General features: G+C 37.5%; 1 protein-coding gene across 3 annotated transcripts in view; it reads left to right on the top strand.

The window, feature by feature from the left end:
* The window catches only part of WASF3 (WASP family member 3), a 62,915-nt gene that overhangs the window by 24,115 nt on the left and 11,330 nt on the right, over positions 1-27,470 (top strand). For all 3 annotated transcript variants that reach the window (XM_083855550.1, XM_083855548.1, XM_083855549.1), the window contains 4 exons: positions 15,538-15,680; positions 21,684-21,818; positions 25,194-25,347; positions 25,768-25,885. In XM_083855550.1, the coding sequence (XP_083711676.1) occupies positions 15,548-15,680; positions 21,684-21,818; positions 25,194-25,347; positions 25,768-25,885 (540 nt within the window). In that variant the 5' untranslated portion in view covers positions 15,538-15,547. The remainder of the gene's footprint in view (positions 1-15,537; positions 15,681-21,683; positions 21,819-25,193; positions 25,348-25,767; positions 25,886-27,470) is intronic.

Raw genomic sequence — 27,470 nt, 5'->3', positions numbered from 1 at the left:
TAATTCAAGGAGCTGTTGGCTTACAGCTGTCTTAAAAAGCACAATTTTAAGTGGAGCAGGTCTTAAGGCAATGACTGGGTTTTGCTTTCAGAAGGAAATACAACTCATCTTGTGGTTGAAACATTTGTTGCTAAGTATTGATGTGATCCAGGTCCAATTTCTGATCCTTCTACAGGCCTTGATGATGCTGACCAGCGCACAAGTGGCTCTTGTACCTCTCAGCAGTGTAATTGAGGTGCTGCTTCTTGCCTTTCTCCTGTTTGGAGAGTAAATTTAATGTCAGGTGTACAGATATTGTAGGAATGCAGGTATTGGGTAACCTTACTGTAATAGGCTTGGTGATGCTCCTTGGCAGTTGCAGCCTTGCTAGGTTTAGGCAGTCTGAACTTTTTCTGTGGCTTTTAGTTGGCTCTGTTGCCAGGATTTTGCTGTGTGTCTGACTGCCAGTTGGTAAGGAGGATGAGATCCTTCCCAAAGGATTGGGAGGCCAAGTGCATTATAAGGAGTGAGGGGATTCAGGAAACTCTGACTCCTGTATGTATTTTTTTTTTATTCCTTCCTTTTTTATGGAACTTTCATTTGTAAGTATTGGAGGGAAGTATAATTTAAAAGTACTGTGACGTTTTTCAGTTTAGGATGATTCTTTTTCTTTGTACCTGTATTTACCTCTCTTCTTCCATCTTGTCCTGACAAAATTAAAACAAAATAAAACTGCTCTTTTTTAGTCTTTATATACCAAATTAAAGCATACTGAAACAACATTGTAGGATGTATTGTGCTGTAGGTTTGGCTTGCATCCAGGATTATATTTTTGATGCAAATTCCCCACATGTGAAGTATATGAACTCTTTCAGATGAGTGTAAAACTAAAACATTTTTTTGTAGGGTCACGTGGCACTGTCAGCATCTGATAGTCCATGGACTGGGAGAGCACTAACTTGGGACAAATATTCCTGTTTCCCTACAAAAAAGACTGTATGCAAGATGGACTCAGGATCATCACCAGCAGCTATTCTGCTCTGAAGGTGCTTATGCTCCTATTGTACCACACAACTTGCTAATGCAGTCTCTGAAGTCTTTAAACACCCCTAGCGGCTCACAGGTGAAAAACCTGATGGCTCATGCTGTTCTTTATTGTGGACTCCATGTGTTTTGATGGTTAGTGCTTTTATTATTCTATATAAAATCATTTTCCTCCCAGCTCACACTTAGCGTTCACCCACACTCAGCATTGACTAAAAGAGAATTACAGACATAGCTATAAATCAGTGTGATGCTTTCAAATACTCTCTGTTAGGTTCTGAAATTTCATAGTCCCTTATAAAGCTAAGTTTACATTTTCAAGATGTGTATATACATATATATGTCTTGAAGAAAGACAGACAATAGGTTCCAAAGGAGGTATTTTAATGCACTGACTTGAAATACAGAAATAAAGCAATTTTAAAAGATTAGTGTTATTCATTGATAACCTCTGCATCCCTAGTAATCTTAGCTGTGATTTGATGTGTTTTAGCTAGGAGGAAAAGTTGCTTAAGCCTCTTCTTAGTGTTTATTTGTACATGGTAGGAATGCTTTTTTTCCTTGAAGCTGGTTTCTGGAGCACTTCTATCCTTACAGCTCCATGGAGATGTCTTGATACAATGCCAGATTTCATGGAACACAAGTTTCTTTCCAGCCTTCAAGTGTTGAAAGGGGATTTTTACAGAAGACTAACTGCTGAATTCCGTCTGAGACTCACTACGGTTTTATAGTAGCTTATTTGTCTCACAATGGGAGTTACTGTATGTGTAACGAGGAAATCTTTAATGCTGAAAATGAGGTTTTGTATGCCAGTGTTCCTGTATCAAAGCAGGTTACTTGTAGTACTGCCTGACACAGATTTTAACTTTAACACCCTCCCAAGAAAACTCCAGCCAAAAAAACCCCACAAAAACCTCACTAAACTCCAGCCTGAAACACTACTAAAACCTCAAAACAGCATCAAAAAGAAAAATCTGAGGCCAACATTATATGTTAAATTATTAAGAAGGTAATGGTGGGCAGAACCTTGACATCCGAATTTGTGATCCTAGCAAGAGAGAGGATCTGTCCCAAAAGAGCCAGAAACACCAAGAGAGGATTTAATGTATTCTATCTGGGGAGATGTAGCTGCTTAAAATCTTAGCGTGCCTTACATATCAATAACAAATATATCAAGTGTGTTTAGACTTATGTTTTTTACTGCCGCTTCATTTCTCTTAGTATTCTGTTCCTGGTGAGAGGTACAAATGGATATCTGCCCACGGTAATTAGTTTTGAAAAAATATCTTCAGTATTGATAAAGGCAGAAAAAGGAGTATGATCCATCTGGATTTCTGCTGGACCCCTTGTTACTGGCTTGTGATTCAGTTGTTGGGGTACAGGGAGCTCCTGTACTTCTAGTAACTGGGTGTTCTGCTGTCATCTATAACTGTTACTATTTCATTTTATTAACTAAAAAATTATGCATTGCTGATTTCTCCTGCATCAAAGAGGAATGGTTTCTGTGATTACCTTGAAGATGTTAACTGTGTGGAAGAGAGTGAGGAAGATGAGCTGGAAGGGGGAAATAGCATCCTTAGTGCTCACGTTACTGTGTACAGGCAGATAACATGTAGGAAATATATAAAATGCATCCCCACCCTGGGAAAGTCTGTGACCAGAGCTCTGCCTTCCTTAAGCACCAGAGTAAAATAACCACAACACAAAAAGCTTTATTAACAGGGGGCCTTGATAAGGCTTCTTGTCTTTGTGGTGATTTTTTTAGTGGTTTGTTTGTGGTTTGTTTTTTGTTTTGGTGTTTTTTTTGTTTTTTTTTTTTTTTTTTTCCTTCTTTTCACAACTGTCTTGCTTTCTGTCACTCATAGTATCTTTCTTGATTTGTACACCAGTCCTCAATCGCATGGCACTTTGTGGTAATGCTGTAGTACAGTAGCTGCCAGAAGATGGACTTCATGGGAACAGATGGCACACTTGGCTCAGGATAAAAATAGTTGGGAATTTTCAATTCACTTAGACTCAGCTGTTGGATCCAGACACAAAATATTTAGTTCAGTTTTTCCGTGAAAGGACCCAAAATAAATCTGGTTTTCCCCGACACAGACTAGTTGCCACTTCCAGGTTTCTGATAAATAGGTAAAGTCAGGTGTTGGTAGGAGTGTCAAAATCAGGAAAATTTGTGATGTGTGTGTAAAGCTTCACCTTGGGGAACTCCAGGGATGTTGCTTTATTTTGTAATAATTTAAATCTTTATGGGCTGTCCGTGTGTTTCCAGGAAATTTCTGCTGCTGTTGTGTGGCTATTCAGATAGATATTGAAGTTGCTTTGACTGCAAAGTATTTTAAGAATTGTGATATATAGTGTGGTAGCCTATAAGAGTCATTGCAGTTGTTTCCCATTGGTAAAGTCTTTCCTGCTTGGTGAGAACTGGGAGTGGAGGAGGTTTGTTGGGACTAGAGGTGGAGAATGTATCATGGCAATTCAACATTAATCTGAATTTTTACTATACATCAATTCTAAGTTCCTTTTGCTGTTTGACCTACATTATTGGTCTCTTCCATCATCTCTGTGTGTCATAGGTATAATAAATGTGTATAAATTGTGTGTGTATATATAGAGCATAAATGTACACAAAGCGTTCTTGTGTGTATATTCATATATGACATCCAGAGGGTTTCTTGTACAGAAAAGAACTGTAAGAAAACTTGACACTTCCCTGTGACATTTTAAATTTTGGATTAACTGAATTATGTGAAAATGTAACACTTCCATGTGACTTTTTAGATCAACTGCTGGGGGTAAAAGAGTTTTAAGAACAGATTTTTTTTTTCCCCGAAAAATCCTGTTTTAAAAGATTTTTCATGGTGAATATTAGATATAGGAAATGAGGAACACTGTGTATTGCCATAAAATGGATATTATTTGACAAAAAATGGAATCCTTGGTCCCTTTTTTACTTTCCCTTCCAATTTAAGGTTAATTGGAGTTCTGAGAAACAAATTACTGAATTTGCTTGAGGTCATTGGAGGATCTGAATGGCCTGTTGTCCCTGCAGGAGGGCTCCTGAGGCCTCACCAGGTGGCCTTTATCACATGGACTGTGACCCAGACAGTTATTTCGAGCACTTTAAATCCAGTAAGGCTCTGTTAAATGGGATCAATGTAAGTCAGCAAGCCTAGCTGCAACTTAGGTTTTCTTTATGTAATGAAGGCATTTGCTTCTGATAAACTCTTGCTGTTTGTGAAGGAGGAAGGCTGGGACAAATGTACTTTAAATGGTCTGCAGGACATATTTGTACATTATTGTAGTCTAAAACACTGAGAAAAAGCTTGTTTACAGTAGCAGACTTTCAATATTCTATTACGAGTTGTTTCGGTATCAAATTGTCTGAAGTAGTATAAAGAAATTATATGATAATGGTTCTTGTCACAGAATTTTTCAATTTCTGTAGTGTAGATAGAGTGCTACTGTATGTAACTAAACTCTTCAAAGAATGTGCATCAGATAACCAAAACAGGCTTAAAGTAAGCACTGCAAGGTGTTTAATGCCATCATTCAAGAGACTATTGAAAGAATCATAGTTACAATAGTTTCTCAGTGGTGTATCATAAATTGGGACATGAAGAGCCACTCTTTGTCTTACTACTTTAATTGTCAGATAGCTGAAGGAGGAGTTTGTTTGTAATGATGCTTTTTGGACTGCAATAGGTGGGGTATATAATGGTATGATTAATTTTTAATTAAGTACCAGAGTTTATTAAATAGCAGTTCTCCTGGTTTTGTCATATTTTAATTTTTTTAAAATTTTTATTTGTTGCTTTGTGGTATTACTATGCTTGAAAAATTAACAGGTAGTAAACAGGTGAGAATCACTAGTGTTGCAGTACACAGCAAGTTCGCTCGAACCGTGATTTACTTTTAAGGCTTAATTCATCTTAGCCAGTTCATGGGAATACTTCTGGGTTTTGAGACAGTTGTCTGTAGACATTTTCTCAACTGTCTGGGCTGCTGAGTTTTGCTGTGGAAAGTGAGAACTGTGTGGCTCTGTCTGCATAACAAACTCTGCTCGCATCTGATTAAGATCTAAGCCTGTTTCCAGATGACATCTGGAAACATTTCGACCTGCTAGTGGAGGGCTGTTCCTGACCTAATTAGCTTGGTGTTACAACTAGCTCTCTGCTGCTTTGTGATTTTGTTTCTTTTGACTTCATCTGGTTTATACTTCTCACTGAATGTTACCATGTAGGGTACTAAAGGTCAAAATAAAATTAGATTTTACAATCTGCTGCTCTTCCAGTCAGTGTTTCAGTACTTCTAAATTTTCATACGTGTAATCATTGGGTACTGCAAGTACAAAGAGCTGAATAATTCAGCAGCCGTATGGCTCACACATGTCAAGATGATACAAAAGAGGGGGGGGATGATCAATCTAAGTCTTCTTTCCTGTGCTGTAGGACAAAGCACTGCTTCTTCCTCTTTCTGTTCTGAGTTTCTCCTAGTTCTGGCTGGGTGCTTCTTTTCAAGAAAGAGCTGGTATTTTTAAAGGGTAAATGTCACATGAGAGGTAGACAGTGTAGTGTTGTAAGGTATTTATTCAACTCTGCTTAAAAAACAAAAGGCTACCACTATTTCTTTATGTGCACAAGCAAAGTTTTTTTTAGCTGCTGTGCCAAACTGGACAAACGAAATTTAAACAAACTCCAGCAAACGTGTAGTATGCCTCTTTGCTGTAAAGACAAATAATAAAACCAAAGGGAAACAAATGGTGACTCAGTTCAATTCTGTTTGCTTCAGTAGGAGAAGGGATGATAATAAATTCTTGGAGTGCGATACAGAAAGGTGATACGAAAGAAAACCGTGTTTTCAGTGCAGCATAAGTACTTTGTGATTGAAACAAGTCTGTTCTTAAAAAAATGAAACAAATGCTCTTACATGATTTGAAAAAACATTTTTTCCTTTCTCATGTGCATGCAAAACATTTACACTGTATTTGGTGTTAGTCTAGCAGTATTAGGTTGAAATAGTAAAATTGACAGTGGCAGTAAGGTTTTTATTTTTTTTTTTTAAATGTATGAATGCAGTGGAACAGATGTTCAGAACAGCATGGAATATTCCTTGTTCCCCATCCCACCATCCCTTTCACACGGAGCCATCTGGAAGGGACTGGGGGCAGGATGAGCAGCCATCACGCTAAGAACAAGATTAACGTGTCGGCATCTTTTGTTGGTACTTTAAACTGGTCACTGTTTATTTAGCGGAAAGAAACAATGCGAGCTCTCGTGACTCTGTGCACTAAGATCACTCACACGGCTACCGAGAGAAGGCAGAAGAGAAAATGGGATTTATATAGAATAATTAATAAATTTAATGGTTGTCAGGCTGGACTTAGACCCATACAGGCAGAAAACAACTTTTTCCCCATTCAGCTGTATTGATGTGACTGGCCACCTTTTACCATTAAGCAGAGTGTCAGGTAATAACATTCTGTTAAAACAGATTCAAGTTTACTTACTTGTGAAAAAACTTCTGAACGTGTTTTCCAGGGTTTTTCTGTTCATGCTCTTTATGAACTTTTGTTTTGTTACCCTGAATTTTTCTTTTTGACAGTAACAAGTATTCCATGTATGTTCAGTTTACTTGGTTGGATTTCTTTAGTACCCTTTAGCCTTACATCTTTTGAGATAAAGTGTAATTAGTGTTTTGGCTTAATGAATGTTTAGAAAAAGGACAGCTTGTGGTCTAGAAGCAGAGACTCTAGTCATGTGTGAAGGTGCCCTGGATCATCTGTATTCTGATACAGAATGAGTGGAAAAGGGTGGGTGGATCTGATGTGGCAGAGTGATTGGATTCAGTACAGCAAGCTATTGTATTGTGCACTCTGTGAACTTCTGTTAGATTTCAGGTAAGAAAATCCATTTCTGAATAGAAATCTGAATAACACTGGGTATCAAGGAAGACTAAAATGTGTTGGTGAAGGAGAAACTGGATTTCAAAGCTTAACACAGAGGTTCAGTGGCACCACAGTGTATTTCTTCCGTTGTTTTGTGTTTCTTTCGATGAAGAGAATTTTAAGGAATGGAAATCTGAAATCAGATTCAGGAAGGCTGTTTGAAAATGAGATGCTTAAAATCTGAAGCTACAACTCTAGTGCTGTAAGCTGTTCTAAGGGAGAAGGTAATCAAAAGAAAGTGACACAATCCAAGATAGCAGCTTTCTGATCTCAGTTTTAAGACTAAAGATAAACATGAAAAAAATAAGGGAGGGTAAAACTAGTTAAGAGCTATGTGTATAGATGTTCTGGGGAAAGCTTATTCTGTGAAGAAATGGGGTGATGGAATTAAGCAAATATTAGTGTTTAAAAAAATGTGCTTTAACGTGAAAAATATACTGTGTAAATGCTTATCCTGTATTTTTATGAAAATGATAAGGTATGTTTAAAAAGTATAAAGATTTAACTGACAAGAGTAAAAAAAATCCAATGTAATTTACTGGCAAAGATTTTTGCATATTGGGCAGTGGAAAAAATGTTGTGAGTATAAATGGCAAAGTCCATTAATTTGATCAGTGAGAACTTAATACAGGAAATACATTTTATATTCCATAGATATGTTGTAGTTGGGCCTGAAAAGTTGCATACTTGGAAATTGAGATAAACCACTCTTAACCTTCAGTTAAGTGGCTTCCTTAGCAGAGAGTGAGAAATACCTTTATTTCTTCCTTGAACAATGATGAAGCCATTTAATTTGGTGACATGTATGTGATCTCTTATTTTGGAGCAGGAGATGAAACTTCATCATAATCTGCCTGTACTTCCTGATGATAAGCTTTTTATTTCCTTACAAACTGCTGTGAAAAGTATTGCAAATGGGAAAAATTATTCTTGGGATTGTGACAGTTCTCTTGGGAGGAAAACGTTAATGCAATAACTTTGAAGTGGTCCCTCAGTTTTCTTTTCTTCACTGAGGGACTCTTACTTGGCAGTGAACTGTAGGCACTAGTATTTAAGCAGGAGTTGATGAGACCTTTGACATTATCAAAGAGTGGCAGGTGTCCAAAGATTGTCTTGGGCTACGGTGGACAGGTAATGCAGACATGGGGTTGTAGAACAAAGGGGAAAAGGCCCCAAAATACTCATCCTGGAAGCTGTAGAGAAAAAATAAGTAAATTCCTGACTTCATAGTTGTTTGTAATATTTTAAAGCCTTTTATATTACAATCTACAGTGTCAAGGAAAAAACAGCTACTTAATTTTATGTTGAATCATCCTCAGGGCTTCTTTTCCTGCATTTGTGAATGTTATCTTTTCTATGCACGTTTATAGTTAATCTGAAATATTGAAAACTAAATTTAAAGTACTTGTAAATGTTCACTGCTGTGAAGCTCTGTTCACTTTTTTGCCTCCCAACTTTTTAATTAGTGGAAATTCCTGAATTAATGTGTTCACCTTTTAGTGGTTCTGCAAACTTTTGTGTTGCAGGCCCACTGTGTTCTGCTTCTTACGCATTTTTTGGGGATAGGAAGGTTGACTAGGAAAACATACATCCATAAAATTTTAGACTGCAGATAAGCAAAACTAATTCCCATCCCTTTCTCTTGTCATTGCTTAATGTCTTGATTTCTTTCATAATATTACTGGACCATAAAATCTGCCCTGAAGATCTCAGCACAGACAAAAACTCTGCCAAATAAAGAAAAGAAAACAACACAACCGTCCAAGTTGGTGAACCTTCAGAAACAGCTCATTGCAACAGACGTTAAAGAGCTCTATTAAAGAAACAAAATAGCTTTAGGAAATTTCTGTGCCCTTTTCATCATTGCTAATACTTTGATTGGTATGATGCAAGAGGAAGATCAGAAATGGTGGTGTGATACTGAGAGGAAAAAACCTGCTTTCATTCCAGCCTTGATTGTCATTCCTTTCACATAGACATGGCAATCAGGAGGAAGATCTGTGAAAAAGAAGGTGATAAAATTGGCTATAAAATAAATGGTGGTGAGGAGGACATTTTCTAGGCATTTTACTTTGCGTGTATTGTTGAAAGATGTGGTTTGTTGTGGATAAGAAACGTTCTTGATTTTTAGTTATCCTTAGGAAAGAGAATTCTATTATACTGTGCATATTTCTATCAGAAGTCTGCCCTTGCATCACAAGACTCCTATCAAAATCAAGAGTTGCATTAAAAATTAGTCAAACATGAAAAAACCTGTATATTAAAAAATACAAAATCCCTTAGATTGAGGTAGCTCTAGTAAAAGTAAAGTACTTGGTACTTAAAGTGTGATTGTGGTTTAGTAAAACAATATTTTGTTTTGATACTCATTGCATAGTAATGTAGCTGAGAGAGGAATTGCATACTTGGTAGAACTCAAATAACTAGAAGAGACTATTAAAAATTAGTCTTGTTTGAATGCCTTTTGATGAAAAATAATTCTGGGGTATTAGAGAGCACTGAGAGACAACAACTAATGGCTAAATATTCTGTATTGTTTTGGAGTATACAAAATGTGGATTCAGATTCTTGTTAGAATTAAGCCAGTTCAAAAAATAAAAAACAAACCACAAAACTTTTAAAAGTACAGATGAATGACGTTAGATGAATCTTGAATTCAGTAATTTCCAGAATAGATGCTAGTTACAGTTTGTTTTTAACTTGCCATTATTGATCCAGTAGTAAATGACATTCACAGATGTCAAGTAGAAAAGGTTCACAAACATCAGGTTCTCAGCCTTTTAGGATAAGGAAAAAGCAGAAAGGAGCATGCATTAAAGGCATATTTATTCCTTTCCTTCCATTAGGATAGGAGAGATAGCAGTGAAAGAAAAGCCCTTTTCCTTCATCTTGTGAAGAATGAAGAGCCTTTAGAGGACATGGGAGATCTGTGATAATGGCACCTCCATGGGGGAAAAGAATGGGGATGGGAGAACGTCTCCAAGGCTGGTGCTTGGGGTCTTTCACCTTTCTGCTTTTCTTTCTAATCCAGTCTAATACATACATGAATCTTGAAGGTGGGTGATGGCAGGCTATCTAAAATTACAGACTTGAACAGGAAAATGGGGCAGTATTACTAAATCGTGTGCCATTCAGAGATGGAAATTGTGTGTTGAATTTACTGTTAGAACACTAGGTATGGGAAAACTTAACTGTCTGTAGAAGTTTGAAATGTTGAAATGCCCTAGATATGGAGGCTGTGATTAGGAGGTAGTGTAACTTGATTGTGTGGCTTGATGTGAGCAAACCAATGGTACTTCTCTGGTTTTGATGAGGTAAAATGCAGTTCCTGATTCAGACACTGAAATTTAGGTGAATACCTATCAGAGCTTACACATGAGGTATTTGAACTCACTGTATCATTCTTGTATCTATCAAGAGGGGCAGGGATTTGGTTGCTCTCTGGGCTTCTGCTGAGCTCATATATATGTAGTCATACAAATTTAGGTGCTTAATCCTGAATGGAATCCCATCTGGTACATTACTCATGGCAAGCTGTGTATTCAGTCTGTCTCGTTTTTCTTCTCCATAGAAGGAGAATTATGGTATGTTCTCTTTTTGTAGAGGTCTGGGAGATTCATCAATGGAAAGCTCTAAAGCTCTCTGAAAAGAATAGACTATATTCAGGGAGAATTTAGAATTGATGTATAGTAAACTCTTTTTCATGGTAAAATGTTCAGCTTTGTCATATTTTATTAAAGGATGCAAGAAAAAATCTCGGAAGAGCTTAAAAAAGGGATTGAACAGTGTCTTTGAGAAAATGTATTAAGTAAACATTCACAAGTAGAGAGACTGTTTAATGAATTGGAGTTTGTTTTGTGGTATTAGTGAATATGTAACAAACTTAAAATAAAGAACCATGAAATTCAGGTACATATTTTTAGCACTCGTGTAAATTGCAGTGCTGTTTTGGGGATGTGAAAGGACAAAAGTCAGGTTTGGGGTACAGCTGGTACTTCAACTTTTTGCCAGTAGCTCAAATATTTGAAAAACCCAGCTTGTCTCTTGTAATAGCTGTGCTCTGCTGTTGTTTGGGAAGATTGCACATGGTGTTTGTCATTTTTCAAGTTTGTTACTGTACATCTGTTTTCTACATAATTTTTTAAGAATCTTCCTTGCCAAAGCAGTGTCAGACTTTTTGCATGCAGTTTACCAGCTGCTGTCCAGGGGAAGGCTCTCTGAGTTGACCTGGAGTGGGACTTCTGTGGCTGCGGGGGAAGCATGCAAAGAGAAGCAAAAATGCTTTGATGAAGTCTTTCTGTACCACACATGCCTCTACAGCAGTGGCTACTGGGATAAGTGCCTTCTAATTTTAATACAAAAGGCACGTTGTCGTGGAGTTGTTATGCAAGTTTTTATGGGAGGGGGGGAGAGAAAGAAGAGAAAGGGAGGTGAGAATACTGAGGAAGTGTGCAAAAATCTGAATATTAATGGGTTGATCTAAGCTAATTCAAGCTTTTGATGTCCTGTGCTTTCAGAACGTGTGTGGAAATTGAGTTGCTGAAGCCCAGAGGGTTTGGAGAGCAGTGTGTTTGTACTCCAGTTGGAGTTCAGTCCAGTGAGATGTCAAATCTGATCCCTGTCCAGTGAGGCACACATGAGTTCAGTGAGATGTTAAGCAACATCTCACCCTCTTAGTTTTTCTTCTCTCCCCTTTTGACTCCTCTGATTTTTTTGGTCTGACACACTAATGTCTCATACATTTCTACTTCAGCCAGTTGTATATGTGCAATATAGCATCTTTCTAGATTCTTGATCTCTTGTGCTAGATTCAGCTGATGGTTTAAAGGCAGCTGTCAGGTGTAGGTGGTCTCACAGTGGAGATGAGCCCCTTTATCCAAATTATCAGTCTTTGGTTTAATTGTGCACTTAGCTGGGGTAAAATGACTAAAAAAATTACAAACTTAAGATTGGGACCAATCTATTGCACTGACATAATTTTTGAAAATAATAATTTATTTTCATATATAATTTTCATGTTTTTATATACAATAATCTGTATTTTTAAATATTTTTGAATTATTTGTGGATGAAAGGTGCTCTGTTTTGGGCTGGGGTACATTATTTTTTTTTTTTTTACTCTTTTGATTCTCTCTCTGATCCAGCTGTTAGGGGACACAGAGAGAAACTCTGTGGGGCTTGGCTTGGTGGCTGGGGTTAAACCGTGGCAGAAGGGAAATTTTTAAACATCTGTATTGCAAAATTGAATATGATGTCTAAATGCCAGTGTATTTAATTTAGTGACATTACGGTGAATATCTTGGAAATGAGTAGGAAGAAACTGGGGCTGTGTGCGACTCAAAGCAAGTGGAAGATGAATGTGGAAGGCAGTGGAATTGCCATTGCAACTTCTTGTTTTCTGCTCCTGGTAACACACTCCCTTCAGTCTGGCTGTGTCTCATGAAGACCCTGTAATTCAGAGTCTTGTTTTGTCTTTATTTCTTGTCTTAACTTTTTGCTAACACAGATTTTGAAATAAATTTAGCTCCACTTCTCATGTATTTTCTTTAAAAAGGATTAAGTTCATCTGAGTTGTGTGTGGTGAAGAAAAAGGTGGCTATGCTTTAGTAGTAAGGACACAAGCTTTTTACTTAGTAATGGCTTAATATCTGAATAAGTCTGTAAGTGTTTAATTCAGCTGGGTAAAGGTTTTAAATTGGAAGAAACAGTGCAGTTGCTGAGTTATTTTTTTCTTTTCCTCTTATCAGGAGCTAGTAGTGGATTGCTTAATTTGTTGCATGTATTTACTCATCCATGTTCAGTTTACCTTTCTGAATTAAACTTCAAACTGAAATGAGGTTGCTACATAATAATTTAAATCATGCATTCAATATGAAAGTTGTTTATTTTCCCCTACCTTCAGCCCTGGTGTGTGCTTTAGCCTGCTCTTTAGAGAAATAGGATTTTTTTGTGTTGGTTTGTCACTCCCCTGGTAGCTCTTGAACACACTGGACTGTTCCATCAGGAAGTGACAAGAAAACCAAAAGCTCAAACTGCAGTAGTATGTTTTCTTCCAATTAGCTTTTACAGGCAAGAAAGAACATTATGTGGAGAAGGTAGTTAAATAAGGGCTCCTGGTGGAAGGCATTCTGGTTGCACTCTGTGTGGTAGGTGTTCTGAGAGGTAGCAGACAATTAGCTGGGCAGTGCACAGCCAGCTCCCGGCTGAGCCCAGTGTGTTGTGTGGGCTAGTGAGGAAGTTGGGTAAACTGCACAAGGTAAGGGCAGCTCTAAGAATGCTAGACAGAAAGCCATGGGAAAAAACAGGCTTACTCTGGTGGACTTGTCATATAAAAAATTGATTTAGCACTAATTTGTGCTCCTTTTAATTTATTTCTTACAAATTATGTTTATGTGAAATGCATTTTCACTGTAACATTTACATTACAGTGAAAGAATTCCTCATAATGACTTCTGTTTTGTAGCTCCAATTCACTAGTCTGTCTGCAGAGTATTGGTGCTAGATGTTGCTCTTCAGAAATAGTGAATTTCTAGTTTTGACTTTTTATTGATCAAGTTCAGAAAAGTGTCTGCAATGGATATGAAGTAGTATTTTGAAATATATATGGTTGTAGAAGAATACAAAAACACAGAACAGAAACAGGAAGGTTTTTTTATTAAGTACAGAAATTGCTCCTCTGTTACCTCTGATGTGGTGTGTAAAATTTAGCAAACTCAGCTAACTTCAAACTGTGACACACTCAGTGTCGTATTAAGAAAGGCGTACAATATAATTCAAGACTACTGCATAGAAGTCATGAGTTCATTCCTTCCTGACCTGTTATGAAATAGTCTTACAGTTAAATAGTTTGCTTTTTGTTCATTGAGGTTGTTAAGCTTTTAGAAATGTTCTTGAGAATAAAATATTTTAAATCTTCAGGCGGAAGTCATTACAAAAATTACTGTGCAACATTTGAAAGACAAAAACACTTTTAATTTATGAATGTGATTTTAATTAGAGAAATTGAAAGGCTACTTTAGTTGTTTTAGTACAGTAAAAAAAAAAATTTCAGCTAAGTCTTTCCCAAATGAACTATGTCCTTGGTAATAATGTAACTTCTTGTTCCAGAAAATTTCCATGCCATATGGTTTTAAACAGAATACTATTCATAAGTAGTACATGGACATTGAATTGTTGGTGCTAAAAATGTAATCAAGTTGACTATTGTGTTAATGTTGTTTTAAAGAAAACTGATTTAAATGTTTTTGTTTTATATTGCTTCACTGTTGAGAGAATTCTGTCTCACTTGGGCATCCTTGCTCTCAAAGCTGCTCTCTGCAGGACAGTGTTTTCTATGCCATTACGCCCTTTTGTGATGCTTTGAGATCTCTTTTTGTATTTGTTTTCCCCATCTGTTGTGGTTTAGGAATGGTACTCCACAATTTAGTTCTTCCCCCAAGACTTTCCAAACCACACTGCCACTTGCTTCCTCCCCTTCTCCCTCTCTTCTGCCACCCACCACCCCAGGTGGCCAGAAAGGAGAATTCGACGCACAAAAACAAACATCACAGCTTGAGATAAGAACAATTTACTGGAAACAGCAATGAGATAAGGAAACAAAGTTGAAGCAACAATATTAATAAGGAAAGTATATAAAAAGAGAGAATGATTCATGTGCAAAAATGCTCATTGCAGAGCCTGACTTGACCAAAGCTAAGTTGTTCTTGACTGTAGAGGAGTGCACTGTGTCTTGGAAATGGAGGAGGAATTCCTTTTCCCTGCCCTGGCAATGATGTGAGATGGTATCAAGTAACACAATATCTTGGCCCCTCCCCTTGGTCTGGGCTGGAACCAAGACACCATCCTCATTTATTTCATTTTTCCAAGAAAACCAGTTCTGACAACCTTGGTTTTCTCAGCTGAATGTCTTCCTGCATCTGGCATATTCCCAAAAGCTGTTGAGTGCATGCATTTAACCACATTCAGAATGCTGTACAGCATCACCTGTGGAAAACCATCTTCTTCCTCATGCAGCCTAATTCTGAGGGGCACTTGCACTTACATGTCAGATGAATTTATCATTTTTACTGAAAGCTGTTGGAGCTGGGGTAGGCCAGTGTCTGATGTAATCAGGGGCTGTAGTGCTTGGTCGGTCTGTTGGTGCCCAGCTTGCCAAGGCAGGATGCCAGCCTGCTCCAGACACTGACCCTTCCTGCCACTCCTGTGGGGACTGCCAGTTTTTTATAAATGCAAATGTGCACTGAAATCCACTGATTCTGGAACTGCAGCACAAGTCTGTGCATACAGTAAATCTTACTTCAAATCTAAGGCAAAAAGCCTACATTAGCTGTATTGCCTGTATTCTCTGCTGCTCTGCAGTGCTCTTGTCATATTCTGGCATGAGTGCTCAGCTCCAGTGCCCTGGTAGGAATTGTACGGTATCTTACAGTGGGAAGGCTGAAGCAAGGCTATAAAAGAAGAAAGGTGAAGTATTTTTTTTTTGAGACAAAAAGCCTGAATGTGTGCTACTCTGATCCAGAGCTCTTAATTTCATTCTTGTAACTGTCATATGTATTTGTAAATTACAGATTGTGAGCCATGCCTTTGGTGAAAAGGAACATTGAACCACGGCATCTCTGCCGAGGAGCTCTGCCAGAGGGAATTACAAGTGAACTGGAATGTGTAACCAACAGCACCCTTGCTGCTATCATACGCCAGCTAAGCAGCTTAAGTAAGTATCTGTAACTTCCTGCAGGTATTTGATTCATGGTGAAAAACTGAAGAGATGAAAAGCTTTAAGATGGATTGTTTCTCCATGTTTTAGATGGATTGTTTTAAATCGCAAAAGTATGGTATGGGACATTACCACTTATGTATTGTAATAATATACTATTTCATTTGCTTTGTGCTCTTCTCTGTTTTGAAATTTATTTCAACCCCTCTGCCACCCCAAACCCCACTCCAAACAACAAATTAACAAAAAAACAAAAAAAACAAAACAAAAGAAAACAAAACAAAAGAAAAAAACCTCACCACCAAGAAAAGCCCCAACCACAAAAACAGAGCATAGAAAGCCAGGAAATTTTCTAAGGTGAGAGAAATTGGTGCAAGAAACAAGATCAGCACTTGAGCTCTTACCTTTCAGTTCTACAGGATTGAGCCAGCAAACTCTTTTGCCTCTTGGCATCAAATGACACATTCGACTGAAATTTTAGTTTCTCGTAGTGTGCTAGTATTTCTTAAGTCTTCTCTTTTAAATGTATGTGTGCTGAATTCATATGAATGAAATTAAGCACACTGAAAAGATGCCATTTGCTGAACAAGCCTGCAGGCTGCTGTTGAGACAGGCAAACATCAGCTCTTAGAGAGCAGCCTACACACCACACCTGTCAGGTGACACCACCACCAGCAATTCTAGAAGCATGACTAGAGTGTTTGCAAGATGAACAATATTTTTGATGAAAGGGACAAGAAATGTTTTTCAGACAGTCTTTGACAATCAGCAGCTGTTGTTTGTGCTGATAATGCTGGTCCTGGAAAAGAAATTACTGCTTCATCAGTTGCTTCACTTTGTAAATGGACGTGGTTTTAAAACTGAGAGTTTGTATGGAGCTCAGACTATGGGCCCCACTGGTGTTCAGTTCATGATGATAGGAAAAAGCCCTTGCTTAGGGAAAGAGGACAAGAAGCACAGCATTTCCTCTTTGCAGTCGTCAGTGATTTTGGGATTTTTCTGGACTGGAGGTTCATCTGAATCATCCTATGTAATGGGCATTTGTAAAATTATCATCTGTGGTTCTGCTTAGATCTGTTGAAATAGGGATTACACCTTTTTCTTGACCAATAACCTGTGACAGAAGGTCCCATGATGGAAGTTGACCTGTTTCTTCCTTTTGATACCTTCTTATTCTGGCATGATGAAAAATAATGAAAGGTGCTTTCACCTTGTGCATTTCCATAATAATTTGTGATTTTATTAAGTCTTTATCCTGTTCTCCTGGTGATATCTTTTCCAGGTTGAAGCATCCTGATCTGTAAGTGATCTTTTTGAATAGAAACCATTTTGTATTTCTGATCACTGTTATTTCTGCTTTGGATGTGTAAGTTAGGGTATGTTGTGGGTTTTTTAAGGTGAAGTGTTGAGGACTTCAGATCATATTCAAAACAGACTTCTGTTTTATCATTATTGCCCTAAGAATTTGTGGAATTTTGATTGTTGCTAAGCACTGAATTTTTGTTTTCAGGTAAGCTTGCAAGTGATCCTCTGATCTTTCTTGAAGAGCAGCTGGCAATTTAGTGTTGAATGTTATTTAGAGTTAATTTGTGTTTGCATTGTCATTGAGTTTCACTTACTGTTTTCTCAGACAGCTGCTTAGTAGTGACATCCTTAAGTTTCAGAAAAGTGAGAAGAATGGCTAATGTTCAAATTTACTGAAGGAGACGTGATAAGACCTCATTTTGGTATTGTGCAATGGTTGTCCAAGTGTGGATAATACACTTTTTACTTGTCTGACTTGCTAGGAATGTGTACAGCTTTCATTTATCCAGATTTGGTCTTGGGGCTAATCTGTTATACTGTGTATTTAGATCCTCTTATGATTGTTGCTGAGGAACTGACTACTTATATTCATATCCTGCAGTTTTCCCTTAGCGGATTTCTAGGGTCATCTGAAGTCTTTGTAGACAGCCCCTGAAGTTCTCTTAGTGTCAAGTTAAAGGTCTGTGCAAATAAATGATGTGTCCTTAGTCTTAACAGATGAATATGTGGTATTTAACAAGTGAAATGTATTACCATTCTCATCCACAGTCCGAAATATGTCATGTTTGCAGAGGGTTTTTTCTGCTGGCAGCATTTGCTTTGCCTGTCTTTTGAACCAACTGGGAGCAAGGCAATGATCACAGAAAAATGCTGTGCTGGAGCTGAAGTAGTACGTCCTGCTGGCAGCATCAGAGCTGATTGGTGTTCCCACAGCTTGAGGCATAGAGTGAGCAAGTTCAGGTCTGTCTTGCAGTCACACTGGTTTTTTAGTGTTGGATTGTGAGTTCAGTGTGGATTTTAAAAACTGGCAGGTCTGTACTGTTGCATACAAATTTGGCTTGCTTCTGCCTCTGCTCTTTTTGGGAGACATGAACAAGTTCCTATCCAAAGAGAATGTGCTCTCAGGAGAGCTTTTTCTGTGTTAGTTTTCAGATTTGGGTTCGTTTCCAGCCAGCTGGCTCAGAGCACAGGCAGAGTGAGCAGCATTCTGTATGCAACTGTGCACTTACATGTAAGGCAGAATCTTGTTTAGGGGATTCACCTCCACTTGGGAGGAGAGAATCTGCTGGAGGGGAAGGACAGGGAGCGTTTGCAGCCTGTACCTGTAAGTAGCATGAAGGAAGTATAATCTGTGGAGAATGGGAATACTTTTTCTTTCAGGCAGAGAACAACATCCACCAACTTGCCTCCTAGTATTTTCTTGGGTAGGTTGGCCATTGACTCAGTTTCACTAGTTTTTGAGCAGGCCTGAGCAAAGCACATCCATCTGCATCCATCTCCTCTGTAGTACTGCTGAACCAGGCTGGGTTGGAAGGGTTGGGTTTTGCCATTAAGTATCTTGCTAGAGGTACTGTGAGAAGGGGGATCAGAATCAAAACCTACTCAGTAACAGCCTACCACTTAGGCATCTTTAAAAAAACAGGAGGGGTAAAGCATGATTGGAATTTTTCTAGTTAATCCATTACAAATGGGTGGGTGGAATCACTGTCTTCTTGGAGGGAACCTTAGGAGGAAAGACTGCATAATTTCTTTGATGGGTTTTTAAATTAATGTATAGGTTGGCCACATGTTGGGCAACACCTATTGTTTTTAAATTATTGTGTTGCAGTACCAAAATCAGCTCTTAAATTGAAAGATATATGCTTTTTTCCTGCTTGTTTCAGTTTTGTTAAAGATCTAATTTAAACAAAGGCAACATAGAAAACACTTGAACTCTTATTTTATTTCTAAAACTTACTGCATCATGGTAATCACAACAGCATGTCCAATACTGCTTTACTATGTCACTCTTTTCACAGATAGGAGATTGACAATCTGTCTTTCATGTGTTCTGGGCTAGTGAGTGTTGGAAAAAAATTCAAATATTAAAAGAAGTATGCTCCCACTTTGCCTTCTGAAAGATACCTGACAAACATCCATCTCCTTGACTTCTCTAGGGGTGATGTGTTTTATCCTAGGATGTGGCAGTCCTCTCTCAGCAGGCTGATTTCAATGTATTAACATAAACTAACATCTATTAAAATTGATTGAGCTCTGAATACTGGTAGCTGAAGAATGTCATAACTGCTTTATTTAGCTGAAGGGTTGAAAAGCTTATTTTTTCCATAGCTTGGAATAACATCTTCATTTGGAGCAACTAAATCAGGTGGGGATTATAAGTGAATTTCAACTAACTGCTGGGAGCACTTGGAGAACACTTCTAGTGTGAAGGTAGTTGAACACTGCCATGGGTAGCCCAGAGAAGTTGTGGAGCCTCCATCCTTGCAAGTGTTCAAAACCCAGCTGGTCAGAGTCCTGGGGAATCTGCTCTGTTTCATTGTGCTTTGAGCAGGGAATTGGACCCCAGATGATTTTGTATTTCAGGTATTCTGTGGTTTGTGTGACTTTTGTTTTGGAGAGGGAGGAGATTAGGAGCAGGTAGATAGCATACCTTACTTATCCACCTTCCACATATATATATATATATGAAGCAGAGTTTGCATACACTGACATATCTTTAACATTTTGGGTTAGTTATTGGCTGATCTTATATGTAGTAATGAAAACTATTACTCGTAAAGTCCTTCATTCAACAGCAATCACTTCTTTTTTTTTTTTCCCCTTATGATTCACAAGCAGTGTTTTCCGATAATGTTGTAGTCTAGTTGTTGTTTCCTTCCCTCCTAGGTAGTAACCAAGAAAAGATCAGAATGTCCTGTTGACTTCCTAAGTGTGGCCATTTTTTTACATGGAATTATCTCCAGATGTTCGCAAACTGAAATTTTCATTGTATTTTTACTTTTCTTTGTGAAGTATTAAGGCTGGTTATTGGACCCAACTTAAAATGTCAATGATGGCTGCTTTGGAAGTTGTTTGGGTAGTTAATGCATGTTCCATATTCTTCCAACTATTAGATAGTTTTACTTACTCCCTCCCCCCCCCCCCCTTCCCTTTCTGCTCTTCAGACTCTTCTTGGGTTGTAACAAGATGAGCTTAATTCAGAAGCAAGGTTTTAAAATTCGTTGTTGTTTAAAAAGCATGGTTAAGTGCAGGAGGTTCTGGGTAGGTGAACTATTAAATTGGGAATCTGGAACCACTGATCTGGAGTGGATGAGAATTGTGGACTGGGGCACAAAGAGTCAAACTGTGGATGAGTATGCCTAGTTCTTTGGCAGGACTGGGAAGGGAATGGCCATGCACAATGATCAGGGCATCAAGGAGGGATTTGGTTTGTTATGTAGCACCTCCTGTCCACTGTAGCACTTTCAGGGAAGGTCCTGAGGCTGCAGATCTGTACTCACCACTGGTGAGGCCACACTTTTATTACTGTGTTCAGATCTGGCCCCTCAGTTCAGGAAGGACATTGAGGTGCTGGAGTGGATTCAGAGAAGGACAGCAAAGCCAGTTAAAAGTCTGGAGCATAAGTCTGAGGAGCAGCTGAGGGAGCTTGGGGGTGTATTGCCTGGAGAAAACAAGGCTTGGGCACTCTATGAGTGCCTGAAAGGACGATGTAGGCAGGTGGGGGTCAGTCTCTTCACCCAGGCAACAAGTGACAGGATGAGAGGACAAAAGTGTTAAGCTGCTTCAGGAGAGTAAGTTTAGGTTGGACATAAGGAGGAATTTCTTCACAGAAAGTGTAATTAAACATTGGAATGGGCTGCCCAGGAGATTCGGAGTCACCATCCCTTGGAGATGTCTAAGGAAAGACTGGGTGTTGCACTTGGTGTTATGGTCTAGTTGACGTGATAGTTTTTGAACATAAGTTGGACTCAGCGATCTCAGAGGTCTTTTCCAACCAATTCAGTGATTTGGTAGTCTGGACTGCACTGTCCACTCTCACAGTGATTGAAAACATCCAGCAGGTGAAAAGGAGGCTGAAAAGGTTGTACACCAAGTCCTGTATGTCTGTGGGTATACATGGTCAGTGGCCTCTGACCCTCTCTCAAATGGCTTCAGAGACACCAACATGTGCAGTTGGCATTTGCAGAGGCAAGTGGACTGCCTTGCAGGAGAACCCTGGTTTTTATGTTTTTATCTGTTTCATGCTGCTTTAATTTTGACGTTGGCCTGTGCTTATGCTTAAAATTAAATCTTAGCCATTGTGGATAGCAGGATTATAATTTCAAACTGTACTTCAGAAGGTTTTATGGACTGCAGTAACTTTAGGCCTTTTCATCACAGAGGCAGGTTTTAATGCTCAGTTGTCTGTCAGTTGGCACTAGTTCTGCTACATAAGGATTAGAATTTGTAAGTCTCTCTGTGTTTATAAGACGACTGCTAACCAGGATGTCCAGAAGAATAGACTTCAGGCAGAATTTACAGTATATTTTGACATTTTTGTACCAGTCTGTTGCCCCAAATTTTGCTGGATGACAGACTGTGCTGTTCTAATTCTACAGCTACTGTGTTTTATTATACCTCATGATATTGAAACTACTTGTCTTGTGTTTTGTAAGCCGCTAGCAAAGGGATTTCCTTGTCTATTTTCTTACACAGGCAAACATGCTGAAGACATATTTGGTGAATTGTTTAATGAGGCCAACAGCTTCTACATCAGAGCAAATTCCCTCCAAGACAGAATTGATCGCCTTGCTGTCAAAGTCACCCAGCTGGATTCAACAGTGGAGGAGGGTAGGTAATTGCATGAAAGCACTGAGCCAGAAGTGATGTTGACAAGAGACAGTGTTTAATTGCACAATAACCTCTGTCCTTTCAAAGTAATCCTGTGCCGATATTTCCTCTTGTTGTCTCAGTAAGGCAAGCTGGGAATAATCACTTTAGCAGAGCAAGTAAAAGAATTCTTGAGTCAAGAAGCCCATGTGGTAATGGAGCTATTAAGCTGCCTTTTTCATGAGGAAAACTTTGAGTTTGTGAGTGTAGTAAATCATAAATTAATAAATACAGACTTTACTGGAAGTAAGTCAGAATACTGGAAAAAGTTTGAGAAACTGGATGTCCCTATTAATTCCAGGGTAGGGTAGTCACAAACGACATTAGTATATTAGTCTATTCTGTGGTCATCAAAGATCATATAATCTGTATCTAAACAAGGCACTGTGTTTGGATCAACTAGGTAACATTTTTAGGGGTTCTACTCACTAGAAACTGTATTGCCTTTAAAAATATTTCCTGCTTATGAGCTTGGTCATTCACTTCATAAATACACAGTAAAACCACAGGATTTCAGGAACATCATTATATTGTTTGAAAGCACTTAATTGGGTAGATAAAGCATTTCTCTGTCTAGCCTTTAAAGCTGTTAACGTGCATCTTGGCCTCCATGCTGCATATCTGAGCCAACCAATGCCTATACTTTCTGTTTAGATGATTCCTGACATTTACTAAAATGTAAAAGCTTTTTATATCAGTACAGTAGTGTACTATTGACTTGGTAGTAGTTAATGCTACTTGTGATAGATTTAATAGTGCTATTTATATGGCTTGTATATTTTACTTGCCATTCAGATTTTCGTAGTTTGTTTATGTGTTTATAGTGCCAATAATTAGTGCCAATATAAATTTTACTGTTGATATTTAATAGTGTAATGGTGTAATGTTTAGCCGTCCTTTTTCAGCTGGTTACTCTCTGGAAATTATTACATGTCGTTGTTTTATGGTTTTGGAACATATTAACTGTTAGAGTATCACAGTTGCACAGAGAAGCTGTGGATGCCCTGTCTCTGAAGAAACCTACTTAAGTGAAAGGTGTCTTTGTCCATGGTAGGGAGATCATCTTTAAGTTTCCCTGCAAACCAAACCACTCTGATTTTTTGGTACAAGCACCTGCATTTTGCTGTCTTAGAAGTCAAGAACTATATGAGAAAATAAACTAAGCTCCTATGGGATCACTATTCAGCTTAGTTTTTTGGGCATATTGTGTTGGCATTATGGGAATACACTGTACTTTTGGAAATGCAGTTCTCATCTTGGTTTTGCTGCTGTTTATTTTGTTTTTCCTTTTTTTTAATGCCTCATTCATGTCTCATTAGTGTTATGCAGTACCACCCATCTAGTTTTCAGAGTTTAGAGAATAATTAAAAGCATTCTTTTGGAAGGGGAGACTAGTGTATGGACTGAGAATTTAATCAGTGTTTATTTTAAATTGACAGCAGTTGTTACTCTTGCATTGCTAATCATGCTTCATATTAATAAGCTATATATACAAACTGCTGTCACCTTAGTGTCAGCAGTAAATTTTATTAGCTATTTCCCTGTAGAAGTCAAAGTCTTTATAATAATTCATTGTACTGTCAGAAATAGTAGGTTTCTGGATAGCTTCGGCATTTAAGCAAAATGTCAATTGCAAGGTTGTTTTAAAAAGCCCTTCAGATTTGATTGCATCAGTGATTTCTTATGTTTCTAGCTATAACTAGATAGTTATATATTATATAAATATCTAGATAATATATAATATTATATATATATATACAATATATATAATATATATAATAGAGTTGAAAAAAATAAAGTAATTGAGGTTTTGAGTTTTCAAAAATATATAAATAACTTACTCTAAAAATCTCCAGAATTTTTTTTATTCTTTTGAATGTCTTCAAAATGTCATCAAACAAGAATGAAACAATTTGTTTGAGATATATACATCTAAAAAATCTGCCTGAAATACCTTATACTTAACAGGCAGGTTTAAATAGCTAATACTTTCAAAAATTATGTTTTGATACTTCAGATAATGTGAATGGGGAAACAACTATTAGACATTAAATATTGTTTTTAGTTTCTGCTATCGTAAAAGTTGCAGAAGAAATGAAGTAGTTCTTGGAGTGAGAAGCAAGACCTCAGCACAGATAACAAAAATAGTTGGGCAGAGACGTCCGAGTGGGATTTGGTGTCCATCATGACAAACAATAACAGTGTAAAATTTCATCCCTTTTTCTTTTTTCAGGTCATCAGTGTATAAATTTTTGGCCATTACTCTTCATTTACCTTGTGGAATTTCTCACAGTTTGTCCTTCAGACTCAATAAATTAGATGAACATGCAAGAAGTATTAGATGAAATGTCAGTGGGAATAAAAAGAGAATAAGCCAGTGTGTTTTGTTTGCACAAGTCCTGCAGTTTACACTCTTATAAAAACCACTTGGATCGAATCCAGAAGTGGTCAGTGTCATTGTACACAACCCAGTGAAGATTTCAACATCCTCTTCAACTGCAGTCTAAAAACCTGTATTTCAGGGTGCTTAGGGATGGAAAATGATATCAAGAGCTTACTGCCACTTCTAAATTGTGATTGGCCTTTAACTGGATCTTCTTATTGCTGCTATTTTCATGAGCTCATGAAAACTTGTATTAAGAGGGAAAGAAACTCTTGATAAAAGTGACAGGAACATTTAAAACCAACTTAAATCTTTGATTTGAAAAGAAAGAGTGAAAAGCCTGGTGTCGTTTCCCCCAGAGCTGGGTATGTGAAAAGATAAAATGAAAGTATGAGAGTGCAAGTATTTCTCTGTGAAGACATGGGCAAAACTTAAAAGGAAGGGAGTGTTCAATTATATGGGAACACTTAGGAGTTGAAAGAGAGGGAAATAAGTGGAACTGTCAGAGGAGGTTGTTGCAGCTGTATTTTAATTATACTTAGAATGGGGTGGAATGTGTATGGCTGTGTAATTATAAACACTGTGTCAGAGGAATACAAGACCTTGTGTTGTAGTCTTGAAGCCAGTCTTTCTACTGTTAGAACTCTAGGAAAACCTTATAAAAAGGGGAAATGGTTGGCCATCTGCATGTGACAGTATTCTTGTATCATCTTCCAAGATACAGTCCATGGTTGCATTATTTTAAGTGAGGTTCTGGATCAAGTGGGACTTAAATCTGTTTTATTATGGTAATTCTTAAACGCCTTGTGCTTAAATATTAGGCTTGTTCACTAAGGAACCTGTCTTTCTGTTAACTTGCTGAAAATATTTCAAATAATTAGTGGAAAATGGATGTTGTGTATCCACTTTCGTTAGTTTCAGACCTATGGTAAATGTATTTCTGTTTCTAACAGTATCCTTACAGGACATCAACATGAAAAAAGCATTCAAGAGCTCAACAGTTCAAGACCAGCAGGTAGTTTCAAAGAACAGCATTCCAAATCCAGTGGCTGATATTTATAACCAAAGTGACAAACCACCACCTCTGAATATTCTTTCCCCTTATAGGTAAGGAAATATTGATTGTTTACCTCTTTGTACTTCACCCTTTATTTCCTAACTGTATGCAGAAAATAATTGTAGCAGAAGGGAAAAACTATATTGATTATTGAGATTTGATTTTTCAAGATTGATAACACTCGATCTACAATACATAATTTGTTTCTTTTTAAAGAATGGTATAGCACAGCATTTGCAGTTTATTTAATTTTTAAGAATTTTTAGTTGGAAGGTAAATGTGTAGAATTTATGACCAAAGGATGTGGTTTTGCTTCTGCTACAGACAGAGGTGGTATTTGTTTATGGACATCCACAAGTAAGGATTGTTATTGATCAACTTAAGGCTTGGATGATCATCAAAGGTAAGTTTTCTGGATTTAAAATGTACTAATTAATGTATTTTTAGCTCCTCTTCTGCTGTTTTTCCAGGGATGATAAGAAAGATGGATTGAAGTTTTATACCGATCCTTCCTATTTTTTTGATCTTTGGAAAGAAAAAATGTTACAAGATACTGAAGATAAGCGAAAAGAAAAGAGGAGACAAAAGGTAAAAGCAGAAACATAATAGCACATTTGTGCATTACAATTTTATGTGCAGTTGTCCAGGCATAAAAATTGCCAGGTCGTACTTAGTTGGTGTGCATGGAAAGATTGTTCCTCTTTGTGTGGCTATAGATTCAGTGCATTCCATTTTTATAGCTTATCCTGTCTATTTTAAAAAGGCATAAAATTAAATATTAGGAGTGCTGTAGTTATCTTCCAAGATGCTTACTTGAATCCTTTGCCAGTATCTGCTTATTGGTACCCAGAAAAATGGCCCAGAAAAAGACACTGTTATGGGAGAGAAAAGGAATTGGAATTAGTTTTTTCCATTCCAGTTTCCCATCTTTCCATTCTGGTTTTAAAGGAAAAAATACAGATGCTTTTATAAGAATTTGTAAAATCACTTGAGCATTTCTTAGTTCCTTTAGAATGATTTCTACTAAACTACTTTATATATATAAAGTTAGTTTTAGACTTAGGCAACACATCCTGCTTATTTCTCTCCATGGTATATTTTTTGTAGATTTTAGTTGTCTTATTACAGTCTACAAATGCAAATATGCTCAATTCCAATCATGTAGGATTATAGCCATACATCACAGAAATATACCTCCTGATAAATTCTGGCTGAAGTGCTATTTGATTTGATTAAATATATGCCAAGTGCAACTAGGAAGAAAGCAGCATAGACTTGAGTTGGGGTGGATGAAGTTCACTTTGTGATGGGAAGAAATCTTAGGTTTGGCTTTCCAGAAGATGGTTTTCGAGCATTTAATGATCTGGGTCCTTTAGAGACCAGGGTGGTTTGGGTGAGATGTCTCCCAGGCACACTTTGTTCTACAGGTTGCTGGACCAAATGTCCTTTTTCTTTTATTTTTGTCTTTATGGTAGCAGTAACCAGGAATGAATCCAGAGCATTTATTAACAATTTGATAGCTGAACTTAAATTTTCAATCTATTAAATGAGAATTTTTTTACTCAATTTGTACTCTACAGAAGCACAAAACTTGATTGTTGTTGAGAAACTGTGCAGGTGAAATAAATGTGTATTATTTAGCAAAGTACAGGCTAGACATCCCTATGCCATCCTACTCAGCTGACCAAATACAACTAGTTTTTAGCCTCAAGATTTCAGGTGCTTGGTGAAATCTGAGAGCAGTCCCTGCACCAGAGAATCAGTTTTCCAGTATTATTTTGGTAATTTCCCCTAAGCACTCGTGCTGTTCCAGCAGGAAGTTTGTGAGGAGTTTAATTTCCTTGCCTCAAATATAATATTTTTTGTTTCTGTATGGTTTAATTGAAAATATCCAGCAGGCTTCCTCTGATTTGGCTCTTTCAGGTAAACTTTTTTCTGAAGAAAACTGTAATGTTAAGTCTTTAAGTTTAAAATCTGTGTAGTCTCTTGTTTTACTTTCTGTAGATCAGTGTCTGAGAGTTCAGTGTAGTTTTGACTTGGTATGTATCAGTAGTACTCTAAATTTAATGACTGTAGATAGGGCAGTTGTAATTAAACAAAGGAAAGTTGTTCAAATTTGCCCTTCATTGTTGTGGCTTTTTATCTGAGAATAATTAGCTATTCAAGCAAGTAA

The sequence above is a fragment of the Zosterops lateralis genome (genome assembly GCF_965231275.1).
Source record: "Zosterops lateralis genome assembly, chromosome: 2".
NCBI lineage: Eukaryota > Metazoa > Chordata > Aves > Passeriformes > Zosteropidae > Zosterops > Zosterops lateralis.
This window is presented reverse-complemented; position numbering and strand designations above follow the sequence as displayed.